This window comes from Lissotriton helveticus, chromosome 12 (assembly GCF_964261635.1).
Source record: "Lissotriton helveticus chromosome 12, aLisHel1.1, whole genome shotgun sequence".
NCBI classification, from domain to species: domain Eukaryota; kingdom Metazoa; phylum Chordata; class Amphibia; order Caudata; family Salamandridae; genus Lissotriton; species Lissotriton helveticus.
The window spans coordinates 82,400,174-82,412,955 of NC_136073.1; the positions used below are offsets into that span (position 1 = coordinate 82,400,174).

Consider the following 12,782-nt stretch of genomic DNA (forward strand, 5'->3'; position numbering starts at 1 on the left):
TTATTTGAGATTGAGGGTTGATTTTTTAAAATTTAAGTGAGGCCACTAGAGTTCGAAAAATGAGGCACATTGAAATCAATGATTTTTTGCAACACCAGATCAATCAATCTGAACCATGTCTCATTATTCTTTCTCTAGCTGGCCCTAAAAATCAACCAAAGCAACTTTTTGAAGCTAGCATTTCTCAGGGTTGGAACAATAACATGTAGGGAGGCTTTTGAAAACTGTTTTAACTACAATGATGTACAGCTTTGGTGGGGTGTGAAGTTCATGCAGATTGCGTAACAAGAATATCTGATTGCGTTAGTGGACCCAGCCAAATGTCAAGTATGCCATACTTCCCTAATGACATTAGTGCTTGCCATGGGATTGGCCTAAGTATTGTGATCACTTGAAATGCATTTTTTTGCTATGATTTTTGAAGTCAATGTCCACCTAGGAATGTGTTATGGTCCAAAATTTGTGACTAGCTCTGAATTTATGCTCAAACCGGCTCTTTGGGTGTTATTGTTCTTCTTAAATTGATTTTATTATCTTATTATATTTAGTATTGTATTAGTTTAACCTAAACTTTACAATAAACGGTATCTCAATCATCAACTCAGGCAATAATTCTCTTGTAATGCAGTAGGAATATATCTGGAGGTCATAGGGTAATAAGATAACTTAAAACTTGACAACGTGCTCAAATTTAATGTCATCAGTAAGTGAAAGGAAAGGAAGTGATGCATGTATGTTTGTATTTGGACAAAAAGTGAAAGGAATCTATATGTAATTTTCTCCGGGCTCTTCATATAAAGATGTCTTAATGCAGCTGTAGAGCACCCTAATAAATGTGTCAAGGTGCTTATTCCTAGGTGTGGAAAAAGAAGAAATGTATTCTTTGTCATATCTAGTCAAAGAGGCTCTTCATCTATTTCAATATATTTTTGTCTCACTTCACTGTTTTGAGTGGTGTAAACAGTGTTTCTTGTCTGTATATTCTAATTGTGACCAATGCTGTGCAAATTGGACTCAACCTAATCACAACATAGCTGCTGGTGCAGTTTTTCATTGAATGTACCAAACCAAAGTACTACCCATTGCTAACCTAGGAATAAGCTGAGATTAAAACAACCTGCAGGCCTCACCATCACGGCATGGTGCTAATACACGACCTTTGAGGTTTTATTGTGTCGATTTAATAATACTTGGTACAAGAGGAGGGGAGGGTCTTTGAACAAGTTTTGAACTATCTCATTCACAATGAGAAGAGATATAGCCATGAAATTCCAAAGGAAAGTTTTGGAAATGAGGGGATTGCCACCATCCTTGTTCATTGGTGTCCTCTTTGAGACAGAATTACATTCAAGTGTATACATGTTATCTACAGGTGTCTGGTAGCACTTGGGATAAATCACCCCTTTACCACAGGCATATTATGCACTCTGTTGATTTTGAGCTTCTGTCTATGCCCAACCTCTAGGCACATTGATAGAGAATATTGCCATTTTACAATACCAATGATACCTACGCACTTCTGTAGCTAATTAATGTTTCAATGATTTTTTAAATACACACCATTAAAAATTGCTGGTATCAAGTAATATGACTAGAATACTTGCTATATGCTTACAATTGTTCTCTCCTACCTGCATGTTCCCTGATGCCCATTGAATAGCGCTGGAATTGATGCTCAAGGTCTTTCCTGAAGGGGCATTGGCATCATAGGTGCCAACCTTCACATGCCTGATGGTGCCTTCGGGATCCCGCTGCCAGTTTACAATATCAAACCGTGCTGGGATGTTGCCATATCTATCAAAGAACAAGTCTGTGTCTTTATGTTGCAAGTGAACCTTCTTGATGTAGTGAAAGAGCTGGAAGACGAGAAACGCTAGAATCAGTTTGAATATGTTTCTTTCTTATATCGCATGTGCAGTCTGAAAGAAATAATACTTTCATTTACATGTCTCCATTCTGGTACCCCCAAATGTATATTATATGGACAATAGACAAGATCAAATTAACATAACTCAAAAACTTTTACTAACAATAATGACACTTGTGTTCAAACAACCTTATGGATACTCATTAAATACTTGTGAAATGTTTTACGCTTATATGATACATTTCTTCTTTGGATGTATATGTTGGTATTTTAGAAAACCAAACCTACTTATAGGTTTTAAACTGGAAAACCTCAGAGCTTACTGAATTTTCACTAAATCGTCTATAAAAGGCCTTAGATAACGATCCTCCCGCTGTACACAGACACTTAACTAGTATTGGTGAATGCAATATTTCTAACTGAGCATGCTTTTACATGGCACCATGTTCAATCAGAAGAAGGTCTTATATTAGGGGGAGGAATTGAACATTAGTCACAAGTTTGTGCCAGTCACCCCGAGTGCGTTCTCCAAAATGATCAGAATGTTTGTTGTAGGCCCTTGAGTTTTGAAGGGCTGTATGAAAGAACCAGCCATTACCACACTCGCATTTAATCTGCGGTCATTACAACAAACGCTGCACTACCATGTATATGCCTTTACCACGAAGGCCTTTACACTGAATTTTCATTGTAAAGGCATGTGCTGGGTGAAAAATTAACAGGAAAGAATAACCACAATATATATATATATATATATATATATATATATATATATATATATATATATATATATATATATATATATATATATATATATATATATTCACTGAAAAAAACATAGGTTTCAGGCCTTATATAGTTAGGAATTAGCTTTTAAAAAACCTTTGAAATTCACTCAAAAAACTATGGGGCAGATTTATAAAGGCCTTGCGCCACCGGTGCGTCACTTTTAACATGGGAAAAAGTGCACCGGCGGCGCAGGGCCTTCATAAATCTGCCCCTATAAGTTTTAGGGGTGTTATAGTTAGCTGGACATTTCACTCATACAAAACCATTGAAATTGCTCCTATATAGTTAGTTGTACTAACTATATTTCGCGCACCCGCAATCCACTGCTGATGATGTCACATATTAGATCATTCATGACATGGTCAGTGACATCACTGATGACATCTCAAATGACATCACTGATGACATCACTGATGACATCATCCACGTGACAATCACATACACCTTTTCATACACTATTAAAATCTTTCATCACTCTTTCTAAAATACAGAGTATCATATTTGAATCCATAGTCACAGCAATACAAGTATCTAAAAATCCACTCAGTGATTCATAGATGTATACACACATCTAATCACTTACCTGTAGATTCACTCATACATGCTGTCAATGAACAATAGAACACTATCAACAATACTTATACACCTATATCGACATTAAACAACAGCACACATCCTATTCACATAGGAAGTCATCCCACTCACTTATGCAAACAAGGGACCATCTCACTCTCACTTTTGAATATGCACGGTTCCCTACCCTTTTCTTCAAATGACTGAAATGTCTCCAGGCTAAGATAAGAAAATTGCACTTCTTTATAGGATTAAGTGATTTAAGACAGGGTTTTGTCTAAATATTGGATTTTTGTGCACTGTGTTACACTTTGGATCTTTGTTAGTGAATTGAGGTAGAGGTATATGCTTGGTAGGCCACTTGGCGATAATACAAGTTACTGCTTGGCGTAGCATGGCCATAGAACACAGCACGGGCACTAGTCCGCTAGTATGGTAGTAGATGAAAAAGGACTGAAAACGGCACTAGAACGCTGCGTCTTTCATGCAAGTGGATTTTCAATGCTCTAGCTTGTGGGAAGTGGAACGTTTGCTGTGGCTTATTGGGAGCAGTAAAGCTATCACCAAGCCGCAACAAACGGCTAGGTCTCTGGTGGGCTGCCCTGGACATAGCAGGAGCCAGCACTATAGGGTGATGGTCCCAGGGTCATGTATGGCTCTAGGAAGGGGGTCGCATGGCACTCCTCCTTTCTTGGATTTTGCCCCGGGAGGTGGAGGTACCAGAGCCTGTGGGGGGTCCACGCAGCCCTCACATCCAATGTTACAAAGCCCCAGGGAGGTGGCTACCCCCACACTCAATGTAAAGAAAGGCCTAGGGAGGTTGCCGTTTTCGGGCTGCGTGGGGGTCTGCGCACCCCCACTCATTCAATTTCACACAGCCCTGGGGAGGTGGCGGTCCTTGGGGCTATGGGTAGGGCCGTGTGGGCACCCTGCATCAATTTATAATTCTTTGACCTGGAGAGGTGGCAGTCCTCAGGGTGCAGGTGGGTCCAGCTGGCCCACCCACAACCATATTTCACTGTACCTCGGGGAGGTTGCGAATTATTTATTAAACAGTTGCTCTGGGGAGATGGCAGTCCCTGGAGCATATGGGTGCTGTGTTTGCATCCCCGCATAATTGGAAAACAGGACTTAACCTACCTAGGGAATTCATTTAAAAGAAACATGGGAGGCATGTTTCTTTTTTAAAAAAATGTTGATGCAAATCCGCTGATCCACCTGCGAACAAAACAATGATTTCAACCCGCAGTTCTAGGGGTAAGGGAGCCCTACTCTGCCCCCTTTCTATACTTTTTAAAGTTTTTTGTGGGACTCAGCTCAAGTTGAGTCCCAGGATGGCTGCCAACACTTTCTGACTGAAGTGTTGGCGGCCAATAAGATTTCAACACGGGGACTGTTGGATCCATGGAGGATCCGTGTCCCTATATTTACAAACTTGTTTCCCAGTTAATATCTCTCAAACTCCATAGCAGATTTGCACCAAATCACAAAAAGCATAATATGGGGACCACAGCCTACCTTTCCACCACATTTGATGTAATTCCGTCCAGAGGTTTGGGCTAAAAGCTTGTTCAAAGGTCTTATGGGAATTGACATGTTGAAAATGTGTTTTGGGATTCCCCTTCTTTCTCAGCCTCCATTTGATGAGCCATCCCAAAACTTTCCAGACAGTGCCTGATTTGTCAACTAGCACCAAAGATGTAGGCAACTGAAAGTCACCTTTGTGATCAAAACTCTGTCCGAACTATAACTACCAACTGGTGACTGATATATATATATGTGAGTGTGTGTGCGTAAAAAAACACTCAATAATTACCTGTAGTTATTTTTAAAACTTTTACCACGCAATGCCTTTAATATTCATGCCATTAAAACAAAATTAGCTGTAATGGCATGTATGTTAAAGGCATATTCGGTGTAAAGACATGCATGCTAATGGCATTCATAGTAGTGTTGCATGCGTGGTAAGGCTGTTGTTGTAAGGGCATGCGGAGATCTGGCTTCCTGATAAAGGCTATTTCCCGCTTTGAAGTGCACTGCTGAGCAGGCCATTAAAGTGCGCAAATCACCTCCTAATATTATTCTACAATCTTTAGCGACTTGGTAGAGCTGACAATTGGTTGCCAGAGAAAGAGATCTACAGCTGGGATCTGTTTGGCACTTACCCACATACCAGAGCCGCAGGTCATGTTGCCCCAACACAATGTTTACCCCTTTGAAGAGTCACAAGACAAAAAATGAATGTGAAGAACTATGATGGGTAAATAACATATTACTGTATTTTTAAGCATGGGATAGATGGCTAATTATGGGATCAGTATGGAACACTATTGTTTGACTCTATGCTTGGTGTCAGCAAACATTATAATATCCTTAGTGCCTAATTTGAGCTGGTGGGGGCCACCAACACTCATTTATAAGGACGGACACTCATTTTTCCTTGTCAGACATTTCCAGAGAGAACAAGAGGGTAGAACAAACAAAAGGAAAGAAGGAAGAAGACAAAGGCAGAAAAACCATCATAAATGGGAAAAGCAGATACCTGTGCAAGCTAGATAACGGGGCAGGGGATGTCTGACAGTGAATTAAAGAGGCATGAGGTAGGTTCTAACCTATACAGCCTTGGTATTCAGTGTGGGGACATTTAAAAATGCCGGCCAAAGGCTTCTATGCAGAGCATTGGGTGTTAACAATCATTCTTTTACAAATGAAGTACTGAACATCCTCAACAAATTCCATGCACAGGATACAAATGCTATGCCAGAGACCAATCAGTAAAGATTCTGTATTGAGAAATGAGGCTATGTTTCGTGTAGGGCCAGTATGTTCTCTCCATATTTTATGCCACTTTCCAGGCTTATCCAGTGTCAAGGTCATGCTGCCTAAGAGAGGAAGACAGCATTAAAAAAAATTACCTGGTCAGTAGTTGAGCTGGAGGTCTAAGGGAAAAAATCAAATGTTTTTGAATGTTACGAAAACGTTTGAACCAAATCTCTGTCTGGTCTTGCATTGTCTTCGAGGAACGAAATTCTGGTGGACATGAAACTTAACTGCAACCACCTCTATTTATGAACCATTATTCAACCTGGGCGTAATTAGTGATATCTGTATTTTTTACGGTTTAGTTCTGTTTTGTTCTATATTTTAGTCTTTCTATTGTTATCTATGTTTTGTATGAGGATGTTGAATTTAGACTGAATGTATGGGTTTATTTTCAATTGCATGTATGTAGGTATTGTGTTCTGATCTGTGACTTTCTGAAGGGTTCTGTCATAGGCAGGGAGCTGCCAACGCTATGGGGTGTTCTTAAATAACATAAATGCCATCTTACTATTGACAATTGCTGTTAGGTAACAGGGTGGGGTCCAAACTCACACATCCACAGCACATTGGATTAGCATTCAATCCTTATTGCCACTCTACACTACAATTAGTGTTATATTCCAATTAGTATTGTGATATGTTGCTGCTGGCCTCAAGGAGAACTGGGGGCTTATAAGTAAGCTAAGCTTTCAGAAGACTTATAAGCTATATAGAAAAAATTTCAATAAAGTCGAATCCAAGTTAAAGTCAAAGAAAAAGCACACATAGAGATAACTATGAACATATACTTACAAAATAAAGATTGTAAGGCAACATATAAAAACACAGATAAAGACAAATTAAGATAAAAACCGTGATGAATGTAATAATTATAGATTTGCTGATAAAGTTGAATTTAAAGTCAAAGAAAAGGATGAAAAAAATAGGTAATTAAGGATTAGGCGAAAATATGTTTTGGGGGGATTTCCTGAGCAGCTTATAACTGGACATGGCTAGGCCATAATACAAATAGTTCCCTTTCACTTCCTATATCTAATCTAGGGCAGTTCTAACCTCACAACTACTCTTTTTAGTCTTGTATGTGACCAAGGGACCCAAGTTAGATGGGTAGATAGTTAGTAGCAGCAATGAGGAAAGAGAAGGTTTTGAGACATATTTTGGTAGAAGCATTCACATTTTTGGATTAGAAGAACACTAGACATAATCTTAGTTTGCAATTCCTCAATTGGTTCAACCAAAAAAACATTAAAGAAGCCACCACATAATTTCTACACCAGTAGCTACCAACACAATTATAGATATATGATTGTACTCAGTATAGAAATGTCAACTCCGTATACATCTGTTATGACATCATGAGTCACAGACAGTTCCTTTAGGACACAGATCATGTAATAGAAAGAAGAGTGTCAGATCAAGTTTTGTAATAAGTAACTAGCAAAACTGTTGCTGAAAGTCAGCACTCAATAGTGCGATAGCAATCATAAAAAATAATCAGGTGACACAAGGCACAGGGCGGGTTTGGGTAGTTTTAAGAGGTGTGGTGACTGTGCTTTAGACTAAAAGTATAACAAATTAATATTCATGTCAAACCTACAGTATTATTGGGAAAGATTAAATTGATTTCGGCCTCATTAATTCCAATTAAAACATCCTTTCTTCAATGCAAAAACTAAAACAATATAAAAACCTCTATTACTGCAGTTGTATTATCACATGCAGTTGCTCTTATGTATTTATGTTTAAAACACTGGCAAACATAGTGATGTATGCAACTTTTAATCCATCTTATGAATGTAGAACTGCTCATTAATTATATGTATACTTTAATTAAAGGTTGCAACTTCATCTCCATGTTGATAACTTGCTGATTTTTCCTAGAGATTCTTGAATGATTTCTATGGGTTTGACACTGGGAGGCTAAGAAACCTTTATGTTAACAGTAGAAACATTTACATCAAGATTACCATTGGTATGTCCTGCAAGATTGTAAAATCATATTTAGTTACAATAGTGTTCTCAAGAAACGTAGAACGCAACCATTCTATGTGCTGCCAGGATGATCTTTGTGGCAACCCATAGAATGTCTGGTCCCATGCTGGCCTATAGTCATGGCATCCTCTTATAAATAGTCAAAATATTGTCCCTGGTAATGTGCACAATCATGTCCTTTGCTGGTGTCAGCTAATTTCTGCAAGGGGGCATCGTGTGTTGTCCTCCTTACTGTACTTTTGAAACATGGCTAATGTATTCTATTCTTTAAAGTAACACATACCTGCCATGGATGGAAGTCAAAGATATCTGCACATTTTTCTTGAATGAAATAGCCCTCATTTCCTGTGCATGATCTCAGGTCTTTTAAAGCCTGAACTGTGGCATACACTGCATTGTAGATATTGTAGGTGATTCTAAAGTCCATCATACTTTTGATTGGAAGGCTGTATAATGTTTCGTCCCCTGTGCATTTCTTAGTTTTGTTGTCCACAATCTGGGGATCTTCCAAGTCCAACCATTGGCAACCAAAAGCTTCCTCCCAGAACTTTCTTACAAAAATATCACCTGAAAATGTAGATGGGTGAATGTTCATGAAATGCTCCTGAAAGCCCACCATCTCTCCACTATGGATTGCAAATCCAATGGTGCCAGTTAGGACTTCTGAATATTTATCTATGGAGAGGAGAGAATATGTTGACCAGGACTCACTGGCAATCCAGGTTTTCCCAGTGACATTCTGTCTCACCAACTCATCCAAGAGGGAAGCCATGTATGAGTAAGTTGGAGTAAGGACAATTGCCTTCGCAGTCGAGTTTCTGATAACTTGGACAACATGAAAGACATTTGTGTCTACTCTACTTGTGAAGATGTTCTCAGTGAAGGCCACACAAGCTCCAGCCTTGATTATTTCATGCCGAACCAGATGACTGCCCAGCTGCCCGTAGTTGTCCTCAGTGGCTACAATTCCAACCCAAGCCCATCCAAAGTGTATCACCAGCTGTGCCAGTCCATGGGCTTGAAAGTCATCACTGGGGACTGTGCGAAAAAATGATGGAAACTGCTGCCGGTCGCTTAGGAGTGGACTAGTAGAAAAATAGCTGATCTTTCGCAAAACAAGAAAAGAAAAGAAAACAAGCATATTACTACAAGGTGTTTCAAATGTGAATATTCTTCTCAAATGTTGAGCTGCAATGATTGGCGGCCTGGGAACCCATTACATGTTTAATTTAACCTTTGGTAGAATACTGGTCTATCTTGCTCAGCGCATGTCACATACTTATGATGCGTAAGGTACTTTGATTGGCGTACCAAGAAACACCGGTACTGTGTATTTACTAAATATCATAATCGATACAAAGTGTAGCACCCCATCTTTTGCAAACTGACACCCTGAACTAAAGTTGAGTATTCTGACAAAATTACTGCATGGGAGACTCTTGACCCCAAAATCTCAGTTGTCAGAGATATCAGAAAAAAATAATTGTAATATCTATAATGTTGTTCCGTATAAGCTAGGTCACATATGTTCGATGCACCAATCTCACATTTATTTTCTTATATTTATCGTTTTCCTATAAAAAATCCCCTACACATGATACACAGTTTTCCAGAAATGTTTGAGGAAGCAACAAGATACAGTGGTTCGCTTGCACAATGGATCAAGGTGAAGCAGTGTCAGTACTGCTTTAATCAGGCCGGAGTGCTACCAGTTTAGATAAATATGCATAATAAAAAGACAAGCCCTAAAGAAGACTCTGGAATGGTCACTACACTAAAACACAATGAGATGGAAAACATCAGATTAAAAGGAGCTCTAAAAAAATACTTTTAAGAACAAGCAGTTATTTTGGGAAGGTAACTCTCCAGTAAAACTAGAATGAAAGACAGTCTCATTAAACAATAGTAGACAGGAGCATGTTCTCAACTTTTAAAAATAGGTTCATGATTGACACATTAAGTCAGGAATCTTGAAGCAAATACAATAGACAAAGAAGCTGATGTGAAATTGAGAAATACACCACAATCTTTGTAAGTTACCAACAAAGACATCTGAAAATAAATTATTTCAAAATCAGAACATGCAGACTTGTTTGCCTAAGATTAATTCAGCCTATGATACAGACTTGTCAACAGAATTCCATAAGTGATATCGCAGAATATGAAGAGAAATTGGGAGGTATTAGGGAGGTGAGTGTTCAGTGCTAAAGGTGCACTCTCATCACAGCAGCTATCCCCTGCTGTATGAGGACACGAGATACAAGAAGTAATTTTTAACACTAAGGAAAGGCCCACAGTTTAAGTCCTGACTATCGGGACAACAGGCATTTGGGCCCCAGAGAAGGCCAGTTGGCCTGGGTCATTTTGAGTACCTGATGTACTGGTAGGGCGCAAGGCCCTAACATGAGGCATACTGTGTTTGTGCCTAAATATGAGGTATGCATAATGTCTTATGCTATGTTGATACTGTGTGCCCTCTGAGAAGGGGTAGGATGACCGGCTGATGCTAATGCCTAATATGTTTTATGCATAATATGCTGATGCTATTTGTACCTATACCAGTAGTTACTGGGTGTTCTCACGAAGCATGATGGTTGCCAAATGTGATATATGCTCATGGACTTTATGCATAATGTGTTTATGCTAGTGTGATATAATGCTGAGGTCATTATTTTACCAGTAGTCACTGGTTGCATTTTATATGTGCTACTAGTGCTTTCTAAAAGTTCTAACAGTGGCCTGATTGGCCGTGTCCTGTATATAATCCCCTGTGAATATTGCCTAGTGTCAGTTAGCACAGTGTATATGTGTGATTATGATTCTAATGTGTTGTGGATAATACAAAGGCTATTTTTTATATAGCCTTGTGTAGAGTTTCTTTTGTGATGTGCCTAGTGGGTTGCTGCTGTGTGTGTGTGTTGTGCAAACGCTTTACACATTGCTTCTGGGATAAGCCTGACTGCTCGTGCCAAGCTACCAAGGGGGTGAGCAGGGGTTATCTTCAGTGTGTGACTCCCTTGCCCTGACTAGAGTCATGGTTTCTGCCTGGCTCAGGCGCATGCCCTAGCCAACCAGAAATCCAATTTCTAACTCAAATTATACCACCCCGATTTCAAATCCTTTAGGTTAGACAAAATTGGGTCCTCGAAATATTATGTAGCCAAAACCTCTGGCCTAATAAATGTGTTGAAGTATGGAACTGCCAGCAATGAGGTCCCCAACTGGTGTCAGAGTTGGGCGAACAGAGTTTTGCTCTGGAGCTCCAGGCGGTCCCTTGAGACTGTTCTTGAATTCCATGGGAAGCTCCAGGAGAAAATTAATCACAGGTCATCCTTGAGTGCTAAAGACGAGATGGTTTCGTCTTCATCATCATTGGAGCTGCCTGAGCTGATGACAACACCATCTCATCTTTAGCACTCAAGTGGCTACAGGTGCATTTCCAGAAAGTGTTTAAAAATTGGTGTGAATTTTCCATTACCAGCTGTATATCATAGTTGACCTTTTTTGAATACTGTGGATTTCATGGCACTTTATGTGAATTCCCAAGTTTCAGTCTGCAGGAAGCCACAATGGGAGGTCTTCATTCTTTTTCTCCTCAGATCCATTCAGTCACGGTGTTCTAGAGCGGCTGTAAGTAAGATCAGACGTGCAAGCAAGGCTATCACCAAATGTGCAAGTTACTGTACATGTGGAGTTTCGTTCTGGGTGGCCCATTCTTGCATGTCCTCACTTTGCACTACCTCATTTAGCCGCACAACATTTTAACCCTGGATGATTCCATTGCACAGCACACTTTTCGTAACTCGACCTCACTGTTTGTCCAGCATGGCCTCATTTTGCACCACTTAGATTATATTTGAAAACCTTCCATGTGAAGACCGGTGTAAGTTGGCTAATGTATTATATATCCTGTTTACATTGATATTTTCACCGTGAAAATATATACCTCAGAGGCGTGGCCAGTATCTGAGCAAGAAGGATGTATCCTGCTGGAGCTGCAGCCGATCAAAAACAGCAACAAAAAGCTGAATTGGGATTTCCGAAACTAAGGATGATGATTCAAGAAACATGTCCCTTTCAAAGTTTTATTTGTATATAAAAGTTATTTACCAGTAGCAACGGCTGAGAGCAATAACTGGGCGACTACAAGCGCTACAAGTCGCTGAGGAGCAGTTCAGAGAATGGGCTTCACAGAAAAGCATCCAAGAATATCTGTGAGTGAGGGGCATGAAACACATCAGTGAGGCAGAGCTGAGACTGGTAGAGCCTCATAAGACTGTGGACTAAGAGTAGGCGCTCTCAGCAACAGAAACAATGTGCCGACGACTGATCTCTGGATAACAAGCGCTTTAAATCATTATTAAAAAGCAGCAGAAACATTCCTTATCTTAACACTTTCCAGCTTTCACATAAGCATTGATCACAGGTGAGCAGCATTTGTTTTTAAATGACAATGCACTGAGAATGGAACATGTTGAACCCGACAGTCCAAATCCTGTTTTCTAATGTGCATTCTGGCAAATGTATGGCGAGGGCCAGCCTTAGGGCAGTGCAAATGATGCGGCTGCCCTGGGCGCTGACTTGGAGGTGGGGGCGCTGACCTCAGGTGGGGGCGCTGTCTAGCAATAATGTACGATTTTAAAAGCAGCTGGTAGCAGTGTTCCTTGTGCGTACAGAGTTTGGGCAGCAATACAAATGCCCAGATAACTCTTGTGATTAATGTGCCTGCTAGAGAGAG

At 39.8% G+C, this 12,782-nt stretch overlaps 1 protein-coding gene across 1 annotated transcript in view; it reads right to left on the reverse strand.

Moving 5' to 3' along the window:
* Positions 1-12,782, reverse strand: part of LOC144797875 (extracellular calcium-sensing receptor-like) — a 35,100-nt gene that overhangs the window by 17,207 nt on the left and 5,111 nt on the right. Inside the window, exons 3-4 of the mRNA XM_078668677.1 lie at positions 8,328-9,149; positions 1,632-1,856 (exon numbers count right to left, since the gene is read on the reverse strand). Of these exons, the coding sequence (XP_078524803.1) occupies positions 1,632-1,856; positions 8,328-9,149 (1,047 nt within the window). The remainder of the gene's footprint in view (positions 1-1,631; positions 1,857-8,327; positions 9,150-12,782) is intronic.